Source organism: Pelophylax lessonae (assembly GCF_965119305.1).
Source record: "Pelophylax lessonae genome assembly, chromosome: 4".
Lineage (NCBI taxonomy): Eukaryota > Metazoa > Chordata > Amphibia > Anura > Ranidae > Pelophylax > Pelophylax lessonae.
This window is the reverse complement of record NC_138771.1, coordinates 509,681,552-509,702,596: the sequence shown is the minus strand read 5'-3', so window position 1 is coordinate 509,702,596 and position 21,045 is coordinate 509,681,552. Positions and strand designations below refer to the sequence as shown.

General features: G+C 45.4%; 1 protein-coding gene across 1 annotated transcript in view; it reads left to right on the top strand.

Annotated features, from left to right (window-relative positions):
• The window catches only part of SYN3 (synapsin III), a 594,890-nt gene that overhangs the window by 256,564 nt on the left and 317,281 nt on the right, over positions 1 to 21,045 (top strand). The window contains exon 6 of the mRNA XM_082255354.1: positions 9,933 to 10,022. Within this exon, the coding sequence (XP_082111480.1) occupies positions 9,933 to 10,022 (90 nt within the window). The remainder of the gene's footprint in view (positions 1 to 9,932; positions 10,023 to 21,045) is intronic.

Genomic DNA, 21,045 nt, shown 5'->3' with positions numbered 1-21,045 from the left:
TAAGGCCCATTTCAAACTTGTGCGACTTGTCCTGCGACTTGGAACTGCAAAGTCACATGACCAGTTGTACTCTATGACTTCAAAGTAGTCCCTGCACTACTTTGGTCCAAATTTAATGTGAAGGTTACACAGGCATTGCTTCAAGTCCAGTCAACTTTGCAGCAAAATCGCACAGCTTTTAGGTTGTACAAGTGTGAAAGGGGCCTAAGTGATACTTTTTACACTTTTTTGGGGAACCAGTGACACCAATACAGTGATCAGTGCTAAAAATATGTACTGTCACTGTACTAATGACCCTGGATGGGAAGGGGTTAACATCAGGGGCGCTCAAAGGGGTAAATGTGTCCCTAGGGAGTGATTACTCTGTGGGGGTGTGTTTTGCTGTGAGAAGGCAGAGATCCGTGTTCCTGCTTAGCAGAAACACAGGATCTCTACCTCCCCTACTAACAGAACTGCAATCTGCCTGGTTTACATAGGCATCCTGCCATTTCCTGCCTCTTTCGAATGATTGGTGGATGCTGGCAGACATCGAGTCTATCGGACCCGCTGATTGGTCGGCGGTGCGCGTGCTCCCCCAGGACCCAGAACCTCAGAATCATGTACCTGTACAGTATTCTGGGCACAGGAGCCACCACCCCGCAGTAAATGTAGGTGGGGCAGTCGGCAAGTTAAATTGCTGCAAACCTGGGCAACTCAAACCATGCAAACGTTGGAAATCTGCATTAGGAAAGTTTACCCTTGAGTGTTAAACAGATTATTGTATAGGTTCACTTTATGAAAAAAAAATAAAATAAATGCACATTTTGTGCAGGTAAAAATAAAGTGCATGTATTATTTTTTGTAAAAAGTCTGCAGAGAATTGCACTAGCAATCAGCAGATCGCAGGTGTAATGCCAGGCTCTTGCAGACTCTCAGGATAGCTGTCTACCCATACCTTTGATGCAGGCAGGCAGTTCAATTAGCTATGGGAGCGCTCACCAGCACCCTCACAGTTCCTTGAGAACTAGAAACTGTCAGCCGCAAAGGCTGAAGGGACTTGTAGTATGTTCATTCACAGGAAATTGTCAATGAATGACGCAGCCCTGTACTGTAAGCGCAGCCCCACGTGACTGCTCCATTTTCAAATTGTGACAGCATGTGCGGGAGGAGGATCCATGGGGTGCATACTGAACATGTTACACCCTAAGTACGGATGTAACATGTAACATGTTCAGAAAGGTAAACTTAGCCTTTAAAGTGGAATCTTACCCATTACAACTTGAAAAAAAAAGAATGCTCTTTAGCAAGGAACATACACAGTACATTCCACATTAAAAATGAAGCTACCAAAATGAGTGTGTGCTGTAAATTGCCTCCAGCTTTGTTCCTGTTTCTTCTTGATGGAGGCCATTTTGCTAAAGTCCAGAGCCTCTGAGCAGCAGTAAATCGTAAAGTTGAAATAAAGTGGAAACTTAGTCAGAAAATGAAGTCCTGCTAGATCACTTCAGGCTGGCACCTTTTGCAGGTATAGCTATGTAAAACATTAAAAATATATGTCTATACTGTTTAACTTCTTAACCACTTGCCGACCGCCGCACGACTATCTACGTCGGCGGTCAGCCCCTCACAGGCAAACTAACGTAGGGCTACGTTGCTTGCTTGTGAGGGTCTAGGGAGCGAGCGCGCGCCCCCCGGGGCGCGCTCCCGCTCCCGCGTGGTCACGGACCCCCCCGCGCGTGTGACCAGCGGACCCGATGTCCGCCGGTCACTCGGCGATCGGCGGGGGAGAGGGAGAATGTCAGGCAGCTTGTGTAAACAAACTGCCTGTCATTCTCCTCGCTGCAAAGACACTGATAAAACGTATCTGGTATGTAGATCCGTTGATCAGTGTCCTTACAGCTAGAGCCACAGCCAATCACAGTAGAAACCACGCCCCTAGGGACACACACAGCCCCTCCCTTCCAAATAAAGTTAACCCCTTCACTACCAGTGTATTTTTACAGTAACAGTGCATATGTATAGCACTGATTACTGTAGAAATGTCACTGGTAACCCCAAAAGTGTCAAAAATGTCAGTCAAGGGTCCGATCTGTCCGCCGCAATGTCGCAGTACCGCAAAAAAAATCGCAGATCGCCGCCATTACGCGTTAAAAAAAAAAACAACAAAAATGACAAAAATCTTTCCCTTTGTTAGTAAACGCGATAACTTTTGCGCAAACCAATCAAAATACGCTTTTTGCGATTTTTTTTACCAAACATAGGTAGCATAAAATAAATTGGCCGAAAATTTTTAAAAATTTTGATTTTTACATTTTTTTTTGGGGGAATTTCATATAAAAAAATGTGAAAAATATTGCTATTTTTGCAAAATTGACGCTCTTTTTTTGTTTATAGCGCATGATCAAAAAATCGCACAGGTGATCAAATACCACCAAAAGAAAGCTCTGTTTGTGGGAAAAAAAGGACGTCAAATTCGTTTAGGTACAGCGTCGCACGACCGCGCAATTGTGCGTTAAATTCACGCAGTGCCGAATCGCAAAATACCCCCTGGTCGGAATGGGGGTAAAATCTTCCGGGGCTTAAGTGGTTAAGGACCGCCTCACGTACATATACTGCAGCAGGCGGGGGTGGGCCTTAAGCACGAAATCACGTACCTGTACGTGATTTCTTTCTTCGGCTCTGGGGTGTGCGGAGACACAGTGGGAGCCAACTAGGGGGTCCGGCATCCGTCGATCGTTCTGAGAGAAGCAGAACGGTGGTCTGCCTATGTAAACAAGGCAGAACGCTGTTCTGCTATTAAGGAAGACAGAAATTTTGTGTTTCTGCTACGCAGAAACATTGATGTCTGTCTTCCTTCAGTTAAACCAACCCCTACACAGTAAGAAAGAACTCCTAGGGAACACATGTAACCCTTTGATTGCCCCTGATGTTAACCTCTTTCCTGCCAGTGTCTTTAGTACAGTGACAGTGCATTTTTTTTAGCACTGATCACTGTATTGGTGTCACTGGTCCCCAGTAACTGTCACTTACTGTCACTGGTCCCCGCAATGTCACAGTCCCGCTAAAAATCGTTGATCACCATCATTACTAGTAAAAAAAAATAAAAAAATTAAAAGTCCATAGATCTTAGTTTATAGACACGATAACTTTTGCGCAAACCAATCAAGATACCCTTATTGAGATTTTTTGTTTACCAAAAATATGTAGCAGAATAGATATTGGCCTAAACTGATGAAGAAATTCGATTTTTTACATTTTTTTAATTGTTTTTGTTGTATAGCAGAAAGTAAAAAATATTGTTTTTATTTAAAAATTGTCGCTCTTTTTTTGTTTATAGCCCAAAAAATAAAAACCGCACAGGTGATCAAATACCACCAAAAGAAAGCTCCATTTGTGGGAAAAAAGGACATCAATTTTATTTGGGTACAGTTTTGCACGACAGCACATTTGTCAGTTACAGCAACACAGTACCGTATCGCACAAAATGGCCTGATCAGGAAGGGGGCTGAACCTTCCGGAGCTGAAGTGGTTAAAATACAGCAGTCTCACCCTGCTCTGCACATGCTCAGTTGCCCTCCATTTTTAGGCACTGACGAATATGTAGAGGCTGATCTGCTGACAGCCTTAAAGCAGAATGAAACCCTCCTATCCCTTACAGCCAAGGAAGCTGCTTCTGTTTGATCTGCAACTGTCATGGTGCTGCACATGTGATCAGATATGACAAGAGCCATTTGATGGTTTGACAGTTTGATTGAGGACAAAAAGCAAACGTGACAGTTAGAAATCCCGGCATTCCAGGAATGTAACTGTTTTTTTTAAACTGTTAAAATCTTTAGGGTTCTGCTTTATGATTTTCTGCTGCTCAGGGGCTCTGGGCTCCAGAAAAATGGCAGCCTCCAGCAAGAAGAAACAGGAACAATTTACAGGACACACTAATGTTAGTAGCATAAATATTAATGTGGAATGTAAGTTCCTTGCTAAACAACATTATTTTTTTATCAAGTTGTTATAGGTAAAGTTCGGCTTTAACGTTTTCAAAAATAGTTACATTCCTGGAATGCCAGGATTGCTAACTGTCACATTTGCTTGTGTGTCCTCAAACTGTGAAACCATTAAATGGCTGCTGTCATACCTAATCACGTGTGCAGCACCATGGCAGTTGCAGGTCAAACAGAAGCAGCTTCCTTGGCTGTAAAGAATAGGAGGGCTTAAAGAGGTGTTCCAGCTGTGGAAAAAAAAAAAAAGTTAAAAGTCAGCAGCTATAAATACTGTAGCTGCTGAGTTTTAATATATAGACACTTACCTGTCCAGAGGGTCCACGGTGTCAGCACCCCAGCCGATTTTCGAATCGGCTGCATGGTGCTGCCGCCGCCATTCATTCTAAGGGGAACCGGCAACAAAGCCTTTCGGCTTCACAGCTGGTCCCCTACTGCGCATGCGTGGTGCGCGCTGTGCATTCTCATTGGCTCGGCGGCGGGGGAAGGAGAAAGGGGACGGAACTTCCGAGGGGCGGCACTGCGGCACTGTCTCCCGGAAGTGGGAAAGGGTACCTGTCAAAAACAGGTACCTGTTCCCCCATCCCCCCTGAAAGGTGCCAAATGGGGGGAGGAGGACCCAGCGAAGGCAAGATGTAACCAAATTAAACTTTAAGTGATTGTAAAGTCACGTTTTTTTTATCTGTAAAATAACAAACATGTCATACTTACCTGCTCTGTGTAGTGGTTTTGCACAGAAAAGCCCCAATCCTGCTCTTCTCGGATTTGCCGCCGGCGCTCATGGCCCCTCCCTCCTGTCGAGTGCCCCCTCAATAAGCAGCTTGCTATGGGGCACCCGAGCCAAGTCACAGCTCTGTGTGTTCATTCAGACATGGAGCTGTGGTTTGGCCTCCCCCCCTCCCCTCTTCTTATTGGCAAACCAACTTTAATTGACAGTAGCAGGAGCCAACGGTTCCGCTGCTGTGTCTTAGCCTATCAGGAGGGAGAGTCCTGGATGGCCTAGGCACTCAAGGACATCGCTGGATGGAGATGGGGCTCAGGTAAGTATTAGGGGCATTAAGATCTCTCAGTTTGAAATTGCAAGAAGTCCAAAACTATTCTACAGGTTGTAAATAGAGGAGTTAGTGCAAACTTTGGGAGGCAAAAACACAGTCACAGACCGCAGCTCAGTCCCTGGCCGTAAGTCGGACAATCTCGTTCCAGACAGATTTAAAAACATTATATCCTGGTGCAATTATCTTTTATTGTAAACACTTGTCTAACAGAAAATACAGCTGGACATCAAGTACTAATATTCTAAATATTCATGGGAACAGGACTTATTATAATTATCTGCCTAATGGGTTTTAGTGCCAGACATCTATTATTTTGGGGTTCCCAGCATCATTCATCTCTCTGTGCTAAAATGCACCTAAACTATGTCTGGAGATTCCACCCAAATAGCATGTTGGGAGAGTATAGAATAGATATTATCACCATAAAAACAGAAAGAAATAAAAGCATGGTCATTGTATAAGAGGGGTCTGTGTGCTGTCATCCATGCTGTCAGTACAACAAGAGATTTCACTTACAGCGTATCTAAATTCAAGAACAAAAATGTATTAAATTGCATCTTACCAGGCCTTGTGTGTTGGCTGCAAGAATGTTGCCCTTTTTTTTTTTTTTTAGGCTTTTTTCTCTTTTTATTTTTACATGGTGATCCTGCCAGCAGCACACATCCTGTTGTATAGAGAAACAGCATTGTCACCCTAGGCTTGGGCTACATAACACCTTCCCTTTTACTCTTCACCATAACATAGGAAAGTGGTGTTCTGTAGTCTGCAAAGAGGACTGGGATAACATTCAGCACAAGCAGAGGTTATCCGCTTAATGAGAAAAAACGCTTACTAGTAAAAGAAAAATAATTTAATAAAATGTATTCTAGTTACCTCCTTATTAACCCATGGTTAACCCTAATCCGTCCTAAATAACTCCTTCGTCTCTTTCTCCTCTTAGCTAATTTTTTTAACATTAATATTTGAGAAGGATACAGGTGTGTGAGCTGAAGTGGTTATTGTTTTAGTGCCGATTCACACATATGAGAGTTAGACATCGCATGTGATTTGCACGGCACTGCTGTGCAAATCACATAGGATGTCTGTGCGATGCAAATTCAGCCATACAGATTGCGTGGCCGGATTTGCATCGCATTCGGAGAAAAGTCGCACAGGACACTTTTTTTTGGTCCGCACTAGAATCGGATCGCATGGGTGTTCACACCTATGTGATCCGATTCCTGTCCGAACTGACAGTTCGCTCTGTGATTTCCAAACTAATCTGGGGGTGTCGTTAACTTTGTATTGACACTCCCAACAGTTCCCATATGGCAGTGTCAACTGCCTGCCAGTCGGATGTGATGTGGGAACCTGCAGTGGATTTGCAGGGTTCCCGCATCACACCAATGTGAACCGGCCCTTAAGAACCTTGTTTCTATATACAATGTGTAATTATGTTTCCACATAGGGGCAAGCGTAGTTGTTCACGACATACACAGTCTCTGCTTCCTGCTTGTGTCACATGGGAAGAGTCCCTTCCTTTGATCACTTTAAAGCTGAATTTTGGCATGTTTAACCAGGGCCGCTGATAGGGGGGGGGGGCCCACCAGCCCTCTTGTAGGGGGCCCGAGCACACAGGGGGGCCCACACAGAGAGGGGGATTAGTGATGGACAACAAATACAGAAATCTTCCTCCAGCACCTGAATCTGATCTGTCCCTCTCCCTGCTATCAGCTTTTATCTGCTGAGAAAGAGACAGTGGCCCCTCACTAATCCCCCTCCCTTGTGTGGGCCCCCCTCCCAGCACTTATCTCTGCTCAGGAGTTTATTTGTAAATTGTAACTTTGTTTCTCTCTCTCTCTGTCTCTCTGATCACTGAGCTCCAACTGCCCAGCCTGTATATTTTTCTCATCTCATCTTCTTTTTTATTTAACATAGTTTTTTTTTTTTAGATTTAGCAGGAATTATGCGAATTATGTTATATTTGTGTCTGATAATAGTGATTTTGTTGTAATTTTAGCTAAATATATCTTTAATATTTTCTTGGGGGGGCCCTGCCAGGTAGTCTGTACGGGGCCCCGCGATTTCTAACAGCAGCCCTGTGTTTAACAATAATATGCAGCTCTGTAATCATTAAAGCGGTTGTATCCCGCTTTTTGACACTTTTACCTACAGGTAAGCCTATAATAAGGCTTACCTGTAGGTACAAATAATATCTCCTAAACCGGCACAGTTTAGGAGATATTTACAGTGCATGCAGCCGCTCGCGCGAGCGGCGCATGCGCTCTGAAGGTCCGGGGGGACCTTCAATTAACTTGCCGGGAGCTTGCCGGAAAAATCACTCCCGCGCGCATGCGCGGGAGTGACGTCATCGCGGCTCCGGCCAATCAGCGCGCTGGAGCCGTCTCTTTCGGCCAATCAGCGCGCCGGAGCCGCCGAACCCGGAAGAGACGACGAGGGATCATGGCAGCGCCCGTATCGATGTCCGGGGGTCCGTGTCGGGGCTTCGTTTTAAGGTAAGTTAAACATAATGGGCTAGTATGCGATGCATACTAGCTCATTATGCCTTTGTCTTGCAGGTTTTTTTTTTTTTTTTTTTTTTAAATAGGGTTTACAACCGCTTTAATATATTATTATATTATAAATTTATTTTTTATACATGTATATTTGACTTAGTATTAGCTTCTTCCAATCCCAGATCAGACCTGGGAGAAGGGGAACCAGCACACAAAGCCAATTGGCTTTGCTGCAGTGTTCGTGTGCTGATAGGAGCTGAAAGCAGAATGACTAAAAGATAAGCTCATTAAATGATAACCTGCTAATTTTTCTTTTACTGGTCATTCACAGGCTGTAGATGTTACTGCATGGGAGCTGCTTAAAATCAGGTTCCCTGCCCTGCTACACTATATTAATGCACAAAAAATACACATTGGATGCTAAATAATGATTTATCAGGATCGTTAAAACACTTACTTGATACTGTATTTATATTCTAATTTGATTTGCTCTTCTGAAATAGATTTTTTATTTTAAGTCTTGTGACTGGCACAGTGCCAATCAGGGCTGCCCAGACACAGACTCACGGTGTAGGGGGCATACATCAGCAGAGTAATACAAGCCCCCTCCCAAAGATCTTTCCCTGCTGATGTCAAAGAACAGGGAAAGATCACCTGTCCTGTCAGGGAAAAACCCCTGAAGAAGTCACATGCTGTGACGTAACGCGTAGGGCACCAGAATTCCGGAAGGAATGTGAGAACGAGCTCGGTGCTTGTTGATTCATTGTACTGCATACTCTGCTTAAAATTGAGTACTCTGCTGTTACCCAAATAAAAATACACCTTTATAAACGGGATTACGCTATGGCCCTCCAACATTATTTTTTACATATACCACACAGAGAATATCACAGTTAGAGGATGAGGATTAGAGAGTACACATTATACCCTATGAGAAGCCGCAGCTGAGGAATTGTATCTTATACTTTTACCTTACAGCAGTAAGGTGAGCGGCCTGAACACTTAAAGGTGTCACCCACACTGAAGATTTGCATTCATCTGTATTGTAGTCATCGGACTAAGCACTTTTGCACCTTAATTTCTGAAGTCACTGTTTTTTGAGCCTTATTTATTCACGTTTGTTTTAAGCACCAAGGTGAAAAAGTTTCATCATTATCACCTTTTATCATTTAGTTTATTCATATTTTATTTAATCAATTATTGTGATCATTGTTTCTATTTTTACTATTTATTTGCATTGGACGTTCATTCATTAATTTACACATTTCATGTTTACGTTTACTTATAATATGTATTATATTAATCATTATTCATTTTTATCTTCATATGAATTTTGAATATATACAATTTCATTATTTTCATCAGTTATATCACACCAACAAGTCCCAGTGATATTTTTTTGATAACATATATCATCACAGCCACATAGCGCAGCACCTCCTTACACTTTATATTAAAGTGGTTGTAACATAACTCCCCAAGGGGAAAAAACAAAACAGTAAAGTCTACCTAATTAAAATTAAAAAAAAAATAATTTTACTTAAACTTTGTTTTCATATTACCTGTTGATCCATCCAGTCAGGGTGACTTCCTTTTTCTCTGTGGCATCAACCTGCAGACTCATTTAGCCTCTGCAGCATTGTCACAGCAGTTCCCATGCCTATGGTCCTGTAACAAGTAAGCCATGTCTACTCATAACTATGGAACTTGATCCTGCCAGCTGCCCATGTGACATTCAGCAATATCTGTATCAGATGCTTTGACTGACAGCTCAGCTCTACTCTGCTCAGACTGGGGAAGGAACGTGCCCTGCTGATGTCGCTACAGTTTAGTCCAACCCACTGACCCAGGCTATGTAGAGCAAGGAGGAAAAAAAGTGGTCAGGTGACCTACAGAACAAGCATTTATAAAATGTCCTGACTTTATTTTTAAAGCATGTTAAGCACTCACTGGGGCGCCAGCCTGTGGAAAGGATGGGGCACAACTGGCTCTGGCTCGCAGCTGCGCACTGAGAGGCGGAGCCAACTGTAAATAGGGAAGCAGGGTGGATCCCGACGACATGATCGGGATCCTTCCAGAGCCTGAAGCAGATCTGCCGTATTCAGCTTAAGGTGGGCTTAGTTGCTTATTAGTTGATTCTGGGTCACAGGACAACAAACACAGGTGCACTCCTGTGACTCATAAAAAAGTGTTGGCCATACTTCTCTTTTAATGCATTGCTAGTAATATGCCCTTTCCTAATAAGGTCAAAACATATCTGGGTTTATAAACACTTTAACTCTCCATTTTGTGTGTGTATCAAGGTGACTTTGTGACAGTCTAGTAACTTCAATGTTAAGAGTACAGTAACTTAGAAGTCTGTTGAATGAGTTGTGGCCATGCTTCTGATTCTGTTCTTGTCTTTCCAGTTTTCGCAGCTCATTAAGATCTTCCATAGACTGGGCGCTGACAAGTTCCCCTTAGTGGATCAGTCCTTCTTCCCAAACCACAAGCAGATGGTGAGTGTCACTGGTTTCCCTTATGGCTCCAAAACGAGACACGGGACGTCTCTGGGCAGCGATGACAGTTCGCTGTGCACTTGATGGTTCTGCTTTTCATTAATGGAAAGTGTTTCTAAGAAGATGGAGTAAATTTTCTTGGAGAAAGGTTATTCCACAATTTCTGTTTCTGATTAACATATTGCACTGGGTAATTGTGAGAATTTTGGCAATGTTTGAATGGTAGCATTTGCAAAGGGCTGTCTGAAGAGATCCATCTTAGCATTGTTGGTGACTGAATTAACACAAGTGCTCAATATATATAATCTTACAAGTTAAATTTATGTTTATTGAAATGTAAACTGGTAAGCTTCAAAAGGTTGTCAGCTTCTGTTGAAACAAATACTTAACCCACCTATTTTCACCTTCCCTGCTCTCAACACCAGAGCCAGGAGTCCAAATATTTTCTAATCAATGTAATACATTTTGTCCGATCCTACACAGGGTTAATAACTTTCTCCCCTGCCTCATTTGATCATGTTCAGATCTTGTTATTGGCTGCTTAGCCCTGAGAACATCATGCCGAGAGCAGGGGAAGCAACATGCTCCCCATACCCAAATGGACCATGTATTTCCCAAGCAAAGAGCACTATAGGAACCTGGAAAAGGTATCAGCAGGTGGTCGGAGTTGTTTTTTTTTTGAGAGAACCTCAACCGAGAGTCTCATTGAAGATGAACACCATCCAAAAACCATGTGTCATCCCAGAGAAGACACTGGTAGATTGAATCACATAACAGCTCCTTGTATCTCTCACAGGCTTTATTGGCAGGGTTTCACTGCAATAAATTTTGTCTCCCTGTTCTTCAATAATGCCATATTAATGGGGTCACAGTCACAATTATTTGTTCTACAATAGGGACATACTACTGGGGGAGCAGAACATGTGTTTCAGCTTTGTAAAGACTGGGGCAGTAGGGAGGTTTAAAGGCTGAGACAATAGGAAGATGTTAAAGATTGGGGCAGTAGGGATGTAGAAAGACTAAAGCGAAGATTCTGGCTATGATACATGTAACATGTAAAATGTTTAATGCAGTTATTTCAGTATTCTTTTATGAAATGTCTTCCAAAAAAAGGAATCTTGTAATGTGATTGACTTGAAATGGATCTACAGTGTAAACTTGTGTCTAACTTATTATAGACCTCCTTCCTGGCCAATAATTTTATAAAGAAGTTGAAGTTGTCAATTAGCTACTGTTCCTGAATTAAGCAACAGCTTTCTGAGGGCCGGTGTCTACAAGCTTTTGTTTGCATCAGAAGTGCTGCTCTTCTTAGATAAGCCAATGGGACTGCAATAGCAGCTTGAAGCGTTGTTTAATGCAGCTTAATAGGAGGTTAGATTATGGTCAGAAGGAGGTCCACTGCAGACCAAAGGCACTGTCAATAAGCTATGAAATACAGCTCCCAAACCGATTTCAACTACAGGTGGCATGCACCTGAATGCAAGCTATATTTGCCTATCTGCACAAGCCCAAAGCCCATGGACACAGGCCCTTAGGCAGCTGTCCAACTGACTTATGCCGAGACTTTGGCCAAATCGGCTCTTCTTCAGAGGATTGGGAGAGTGATATTCAGGTGGAGGCAGCTACTCTGCATTTCTGTTAGAGGTCATATGATTATGGAAAAGGGAACTTAAATGGCAAGGCATATTCATGTGCTCTCAAATGTGTACTGGATTTGCATATTATAGGGTAAAAGTTAATATGGTTGCTTGTTATTAAGGTGGTTATGTGACCTAATGGGGGTTTCTTTATCACTAATTGTTTAAGCAGATTTTCATTTTCTTCCTATTACCATTTATACTATTATTCATAATGCTGGTGGTATGCTACCTTCACGTATGCAGACCTAATCAAGATAAGCTTTGTTCATTGTTTTTGATACATTTAAATTGATTTTGTATTTTGACATCACAACAATGCCTTGAAAATATTAGACCAAAGCTTTTGTTGAAAGAACTGTTTAGAAACCTAAAAAAGAACTTGATAATTGGTTAACAAGCTTGCTGACTTGCTCTTTATTTAGTTTGAACTTCAAACCAAAGGTGTTTTATGTAAGATTTGAGAAATGTATGTGTTTAGGACTTGGACTGTGATCTTTGGACTGTGCAGAGAGAGAACAATGGAAGGTGTGAAATCACATTTTATAATTGCTGGTGTAGCGGGGTTAAACATGCCTAAAGACACTGTTTGATATGTGGGAAGGAACTAGGCTCCCTCTAGTGGTAGCTGCATGGAATTTCCCGGGCTGTGACTTCCTTTTCACAAGATGAAGAAACTACATCTCCCAGGCTGCTTTGCAAGATCCAGGAACTAGGCTCCCTCTAGTGGTAGCTGCATGGAATTTCCCGGGCTGTGACTTCCTTTTCACAAGATGAAGAAACTACATCTCCCAGGCTGCTTTGCAAGATCCAGGGTGCACGGCTGCACCGCACGGCACTATGGGGGAGGTTATTTAAAGGAAGAGAGAAGCGCGCGAAGGGGGGGGGCCTTTCTGCGCTGGACTCTGAGGAACCAGCGAGCGAGAGTGAAGGACTGACACTGGATATTGGGCCAGAGCCTTTTAGCCTGGAGGGACGACGTGGAACCGTCCCATCTCAAGCACGAGGCACATTCCTGGAGGTCATACTGCTGTTTGCCGAGACCGGAAGTCATCCGCCAGAAGGACCCCGCGCGGCTGGCATATAGCCAAAGGACTGAGACCGCAGTGGAAGCGCGCGAAGGAGAAACTTCTGTTGGTGAGAGGGCACATGCCCAATAACTGACTTTATCTGCTGAAGAGACAGTTTTATCTACAGATAGCGGTAGCGCAGCAGGAGGTGATAAAACCCCGGGGTTTATCACCATACTCTCTCAGGAGACTCATAGACAAACAATAAGGTCTGTAAAGGAGTTGCCAGAGGCTTATCTCTCTCGCAGAAGTTATTGCTCAGTTACGCAGACACCCTGCGGTGACAACTAACAGCTCGTTGTTTTTTTCTCTCTTGATCTTTATTCCTAATCTGGATTACAAATGAGCTCTATTCAATAACCTTGCTAGCGAAGATCAACAAGAAAGAAGAGAACTCTGGGGGAGGGACTCAGATAGGCCCACCTACCTGGTACTGTGTCTAGCCTTAATGCAGGAGGAGTGTGGGGGTATTCTTTTACCTTTTTAAAGCTGTTTTAAATAACCTTTTATGGACTTGTATTGTATTGTATTGTATCTCCCCTATTCAATTTGATACATAGTAAACTAAGTTTGGTTAATTACAATCTTGTGCGTTGTTCCATTGTGTCACCCAGAAGGACTACTATTCAAGAAGGTAACAAGGTATTGTTGCATAGTGAAGTATTGTATTCCAACCTGTGTATCTATTTGATAGTCCAGTCCTATTCTGGGTCAGTTGTGCCTGAGGAGGGATCGAGCCAATTTGATTGGGTTGTTAGGCAGGGTGTAGACCCAATAATATAATCAGCAGCTCCTGCGGGGGTGGTGCTACACGTGGGGGCTCGTCCGGGATTTCTACAGTCCTGCAATACAACCCTCTCAGCCATAGAATCCCCTCCCACGCAGAAATGGATCCTGTCGCTGCTGCTGAGTGGTGCAAGGAAGAGAATGTCATAGTGGAAAATGGCCTGGTGGTTGAAATCAAGGGAGAAGCCTGGACTGAAGAAAAGCTCCTCCCTGTTTTGAGGGCACTATCCACAGACAGGAAATTTTGGGTGATTGACATGAAAACTGACACCACTGTCCCACACACGTATGCACTGTGTGAGTGGAGGAAGGGGGTCCCTGATTATTTCAACGGAAACAGTGTAAAAACTACTGACCAAACAGAACTTTTCCTGATACATCCAGGAGTTCCTATTGCGGGTCCCTCATCCACCACCCCTGGGGTATCCAGCCAAGAAAAAGGTGTCCAAGAAGGGCATCCTGAGTCATCACCTTTGTCGACTTTTAGCTCAGAACTGTGTGCTGTTCTTGGGGAGATTGTGGCAAAATGTAGTAGGGACTCCTCGAGCTATTTGATGACTGGATATAGGAAGCTCCGGACATTCTCTGGGAAACAGCCTGTGCCTTCAGCAGAAGATGGGTTCGAAGAGTGGTTAGATACCGCCACTCAGGCTTTGGAGGAATGGGAGGTACCAGAACAGCACAAGAAGCAGAGAATCACAGAGAGTTTAAGGGGACCTGCATTAGAGGCTGTACGTAATCTAAAGCTTAGCAAGAAGAACTGCACTGCACAGGATTATTTGGACATTCTGCAAGATGTGTTTGGTCGGACGGAGAACGCGGCTGAACTTCTCTACCAGTTGGACCACTGTTATCAAGAAGAGGGGGAGAAGTTGTCCGAATTCATTAAACGTCTGGATAGGATTATCCACCAGATTCTGTTAAAGAAAGGAATAGACCACCGGAAAATAGATGAGACTCGTGCACGACAGGTTCTGAAAGGGGCTCAACCTTTAGATCCCATTGCCATACTGTTACGAACTCGTCGAGATGGCGGCATTCTAGAATACCCCGATCTGATTCGAATGGTCAGAGAGGAAGAGGTTATGTTGGACAACAAGAAGAAAAGTCGGCAGTTTGACTCAACTGCCCGGGTTGGAGTGATAAGTGTGGAAGAGGGTGACTCTCAAGTTGAACTCCTAAAGACCCAAGTGTCTCAGTTGATAGAAATGGTGTCCATCCTGACTGGTCAGGTATCCACTCTACCCAAGGGGAGTATATCGGAGAGGCCAGATGAACCTGTTAGTCTCAGCACAGATCCAGAGCCACGGCCTGCAAGATTGTTAACTTGTTTCAACTGCGGGGGAGTTGGGCATGTTAGAAGGGTATGTCCCAGCTCAGGAAATGCTGCCGCGAAACCTCGCGAGCCAGCGGGAAACTTCAGAGGACACCGGTGAAGGAGTCAACCGGGTGTCCGCCAGTCTTAAGGGACTCCAGAAGTGGTGCAGGATCAGGGAAACTGAGTCAGGGGGTCAGACCCAAATATAATACCCCCAGTTCTAGACTCCGGGTTACTGAGGGAAGGAAAGTCAATGCACACCGGGTTCAGCGGGGGCCCAGATCAAGGAAGAAAAAGGAGAAGAGGGCCAGGGTACAGAGAACTGAATCAGACAACCAGGCTACATCAAGAGAATTCCCAACTAACTTGGTCGGGCCCTCCCCAGTGGTCTCGGTTCAGGTGGAAGGAATTTACACAAGAGCCCTCCTTGACACAGGGGCCCAGGTGACTCTTTTGTATAGAGACTTCTATGATAAATATCTTACCCATCTACCTTTGCAGAAGTTGGAAGATCTGGAGATATGGGGTATTGGGACCCAAAGTTTTCCCTATGACGGGTATCTGCCAATCAAGTTGACCTTTGATCCATCAGTGGCTGGTGAAGCGGAAACCTTCGACACCTTAGCGGTGGTCTGTCCTCGTCCACCAGGGGCCAACAAAAGCTCTCTCATCGTAGGAACAAACACTGACCTGGTAAGGCGCCTTCTGATACAACTGGTCCAGGGACAAGATGCTCAGGCGCCAAGGATCCATCCCATGCTACGGCAGGCCTACCAACGATTAGTGTTGGAGCAAGAGACCCCCGCAGAAGGAGTTGGACGACTCTGGAAGCTGGATAGAGCAGAAAAGGTCTTACAGCCAGGAGAGGTGGCCTGTTTTAAGGCTTCTGTTAAACTCACATGGCAACAGCCGGGTCCCTTCATTATCTTTGAATCAGGTCAAAAGGAGAGACAGAGAGGGATAGAAGTGATCCCTGAGGTGATCCCTTTGAAGGTGTTACAGGAAAACCGTGGAAGGGTTTTAGTGAGTGTCAGAAACACCTCTATTACACCAGTGAAGGTACCGGCCAGAGTGCTCCTGGGCCAAGTCAACCCGGCTACCCCAGTTGCCCCCATTGATTTCAAAGAAAAGGAACAGGGTGAAGCGGTTATAGAGGAGCTTTGCTCTGGAAACGCTGCCCTCCCGCCGGAATGGGTGAAGAGGGCCAAGGCACAACTTGCTCGATGTAGGGAAATATTCTCTAAGGACGAGTTTGACGTGGGATGTGCCAGGAGCGCCACTCATAAGATCCGCCTGAGTGAGGACAAGCCTTTCAGGGAGAGAGTCCGGCGAGTCCCCTTAGGTGACTTAGAAGATCTACGTCAACAGCTGGCAGAGCTCAAAAAGATCGGGATTATCCGAGAATCCAGGAGCCCGTATGCTTCCCCGATAGTGGTAGTCCGGAAGAAAAATGGATCTTTGAGGCTTTGTATCGACTACCGAACGCTGAACAGAAGAACCATCCCAGACCAGTATACCACTCCTCGAATCGAAGATGCCCTACAGAGTCTGTCAGGGGCGAAGTGGTTCAGTGTGATGGACTTAAAGAGTGGGTATTATCAGATCCCCATGCACCCTGAAGATCGGGAGAAAACAGCCTTCATCACCCCTGTGGGGTTCTTTGAGTTCAATCGCATGCCTCAGGGGTTGTCCGGGGCCCCTGCTACCTTCCAAAGGCTGATGGAGAGGACCGTTGGAGATATGAATTTGATAGAGGTACTGGTATACTTGGATGATGTTATCGTGTTTGGCAGAACTTTAGAAGAACATGAGGAGAGGTTGGAAAAGGTCTTGAAGAGGCTACATGAAGAAGGTCTGAAACTTTCTCCTGAGAAGTGCCAATTCTATCAGTCCTCGGTCCATTACCTGGGCCATATCGTGTCTGAAGAAGGGGTGGCCACTGACCCGGACAAGCTGGATGCTGTTGCTTCCTGGCCGAGACCCACAAATGTGACCGAACTCCGGTCATTCTTGGGCTTTTGCTCCTATTACAGGAGGTTTGTGGAGGGGTTCGCCCAGATTGCCCGACCCCTAAATGAGCTCCTGAAGAATGAAGAAGATGATGTCCCTGAGTTGGTAAAGCCGGCGAAGTCCACCATAGGCCCCCGGAAGGCTAAGGAATCCATCCAGGATCAGTGGACCCCGGAATGCGAAGGGGCCTTTGTCCAGCTGAAGGAAACCCTAACCACTGCCCCTGTGTTGGCCTATGCGGACCCCACAAAACCATATGAACTGCATGTTGATGCCAGCCGAGATGGGCTGGGGGGGGGTACTTTATCAGGAGCATGAGGGTCATCTGCGACCTGTTGCCTATGTGAGCAGAAGCCTATTGCCTGCTGAAAGGAATTATCCTACTCACAAACTTGAATTCTTGGCCTTGAAGTGGGCAGTGGTTGACAAATTGAAAGACTACCTGTACGGAGCTGAATTCATTGTCAAGACAGATAATAATCCCCTCACCTATCTGTTGACTACGGCCAAGCTGGATGCAACAGGACATCGATGGTTGGCTGCCCTCTCTAGCTTCAATTTTAGCCTGAAGTATCGGCCAGGAATCGGAAATAGGGATGCAGATGCCCTATCCAGAAGGTTGCATGTTCCACAGGAACCTGCGGAAGAATGGACTCATTTGGCTCCAGAAGGGGTGCGTGCCCTATATCAGGGAACTGAATTTCGATCCCGAGGAGGGTCAAGAGCAGAAGAGATTGGGGTTTCGGCTATCGGAGTACCCAAATGCTACTGCCAGGTGACCCAAGTTGAAGGGGAGGGTTTGCCCCGGCTGTCCAAAAGGGACTTGCGGAAGGAGCAGTTGGAAGACCCTTTGGGAAAACTTCTCTTGGAAGCTCTGGAGATCCAGAGCCCTGAGTTGCTTCTAACTGACTCCCCTCAGGGGGCCCGTCTGTTGCATAGAGAGTGGACCCGGTTACAGATCAGAGAAGGAGTGGCCTACCGGAGAGGTCCATCTGAAGATCTGGAGGAGAAGTGGCAACTGTTCTTACCAGCTAAATACAGAGAGGGAGTTCTGGCCGCTCTTCATGATAATCATGGCCATCTGGGGCCCGAAAGAACCTTTCAGCTTGTCAGGGACAGGTTCTACTGGCCTTGTATGAGGGCCGAAGTTGAAGGATACTGTCATTCTTGTGTCCGGTGTATACAGAGGAAGACTCTGCCACGTCAAGCAGCCCCAATGGGCCATCTACAAAGTCAGGGACCCATGGAGCTGGTGTGCATTGATTTCCTTTGCTTAGAGCCTGATCTGAGTGGCCAGGGGAATGTCCTTGTGGTAACAGACCATTTTACCAGATATGCTCAAGCATTCCCAACAAGGGATCAGAAGGCCTCAACGGTAGCCAAAGTTCTTGTAGAGAAGTTCTTTGTACATTATGGGTTACCACAACGCCTCCATTCTGATCAGGGAAGGGACTTTGAAAGCAGACTGATCAAGAGACTGTTAGATATGTTAGGCATTCAAAAGACTAGAACCACTCCCTACCATCCACAGGGGGATGCCCAGCCTGAACGATTTAACAGGACTCTTTTGGATATGTTGGGGACTTTGAGCTCAGAGAAGAAACAGCATTGGGGCAAGCACGTAGCTGCCATTGTGCATGCCTACAACAGCACTGTCAGTGATGCTACTGGATATTCCCCTTATCGGCTGATGTTTGGAAGGGAGGCTCGGTTGCCAGTGGATTTGGCCTTTGGCATTTCGCCTGATCATACCTCTTCAGCATCGCATAGAGGATATGTGGACCGACTGCGGAAGAGTCTGAAAGCGGCCTATGACAAGGCTCAGGCCACATCTGATCAACGTGGACTGCGGAATAAAAAAAATTTCGACCTAAAAGTTCGGATCCATGACCTGCAACCAGGGGACAGGGTTTTGTTGAGAAACTTGGGTGTCCCGGGAAAACACAAGTTGGCAGACCGCTGGAAGTCCCAACCTTATGTTATCTGCAAGCAACTGCCAAACCTTCCTGTGTACCAAATTCGGCCTGAAGGAAGTGTGGGTCCATTGAAGGCTTGGCATCGGAACCATTTGCTGCCTCTCTCTGAAGCGGTTCGTATGCCCCCTGTGGAAGACTTGTCAGAGGCCCCTTCGACTTCTCGCCGGTCCAGACCAGTTACCAGATCTCAGACGACGCTCCCAGATGAGGGAGAGGGAAGTTCTCCATCTGAAGATTTGGAAGATGAAGAGGAGGTACCCGACTGGTTGTGGTCATTTCAGTTGCCAGAACCCACACCTGCCTCCCTGTCTTCATCTGACTTGGCTGATAGAGGAGCCCTTCGGGCAGAAGCCCCTGAATTCATACCCTTTCATATGCTTCCAGAAGAAGCAGCTGAGGATGAAGATCCTGAGGAGGAGGTTGCACCCTTCTCTGAAGAAGAACTGACCTCTCTTGAACCATCAGGTTCCTCTGTGTTGGAACATGAGGAGGGGGACATTGAAGAATCCTCAGAAGTGCCTGATCCTAGCACCTCTGAGAGCATGCCTCCACGGGAACAGAGGGAAAGGAGAGTCATTCACCCACCTAAGAGACTGACCTATGATCAATTGGGTGAATGTTCGGAAGAAGCTGTTTTTACCTCCAAAAGATCTCCTGACCAGCCTAGTTCCTCCACTGTAGATTTGGTGGGGGACAACCCTAGCTCACCCCTAGGCACAACTGTACAAGCCACCCAAGTTTTGGGGGGTCTGTGAGAGATCATGAGAACAAAGTATTGAAGTAGAAAACGTTTGCATTTAAGTTTGTACATAAGGATATTGGGTTTGGCCATTATAATAAGCACAGTTTTTGATGTTCACAATTTGGTTTACTTTGTGAGTTAATGTTTGCGCACATTTTGTTGCTCTGACCTCACTATATGTTTTTTTCTCTTTCTCACCTTTTGATGTTTTTTTTTCAACACAAACTTTAAGATGTAAGTGTTTAAGAAATTGCAAAGGCACATGTGCTTTTTAAAGAAGCACTATATAAAAGCACTAGAAATCAGCACTATATTAACACTGTAGAAATCACTTATTTGTTTATTAATTGCACTTTATCGTTTTACTGTTGCACTGCTATTAGAATACAAAATTGGATGTATTCAGATTGACTTATTTCAGCAAAATGTTAATGTTTTTGTTGTATAATGCCAACCTATGCACTAGGGTACATACTGTTGACCTCTTTGGGGACCAAAGTTTCTCAAGTGGGGGGAGTGTGTAGCGGGGTTAAACATGCCTAAAGACACTGTTTGATATGTGGGAAGGAACTAGGCTCCCTCTAGTGGTAGCTGCATGGAATTTCCCGGGCTGTGACTTCCTTTTCACAAGATGAAGAAACTACATCTCCCAGGCTGCTTTGCAAGATCCAGGAACTAGGCTCCCTCTAGTGGTAGCTGCATGGAATTTCCCGGGCTGTGACTTCCTTTTCACAAGATGAAGAAACTACATCTCCCAGGCTGCTTTGCAAGATCCAGGGTGCACGGCTGCACCGCACGGCACTATGGGGGAGGTTATTTAAAGGAAGAGAGAAGCGCGCGAAGGGGGGGGGCCTTTCTGCGCTGGACTCTGAGGAACCAGCGAGCGAGAGTGAAGGACTGACACTGGATATTGGGCCAGAGCCTTTTAGCCTGGAGGGACGACGTGGAACCGTCCCATCTCAAGCACGAGGCACATTCCTGGAGGTCATACTGCTGTTTGCCGAGACCGGAAGTCATCCGCCAGAAGGACCCCGCGCGGCTGGCATATAGCCAAAGGACTGAGACCGCAGTGGAAGCGCGCGAAGGAGAAACTTCTGTTGGTGAGAGGGCACATGCCCAATAACTGACTTTATCTGCTGAAGAGACAGTTTTATCTACAGATAGCGGTAGCGCAGCAGGAGGTGATAAAACCCCGGGGTTTATCACCATACTCTCTCAGGAGACTCATAGACAAACAATAAGGTCTGTAAAGGAGTTGCCAGAGGCTTATCTCTCTCGCAGAAGTTATTGCTCAGTTACGCAGACACCCTGCGGTGACAACTAACAGCTCGTTGTTTTTTTCTCTCTTGATCTTTATTCCTAATCTGGATTACAAATGAGCTCTATTCAATAACCTTGCTAGCGAAGATCAACAAGAAAGAAGAGAACTCTGGGGGAGGGACTCAGATAGGCCCACCTACCTGGTACTGTGTCTAGCCTTAATG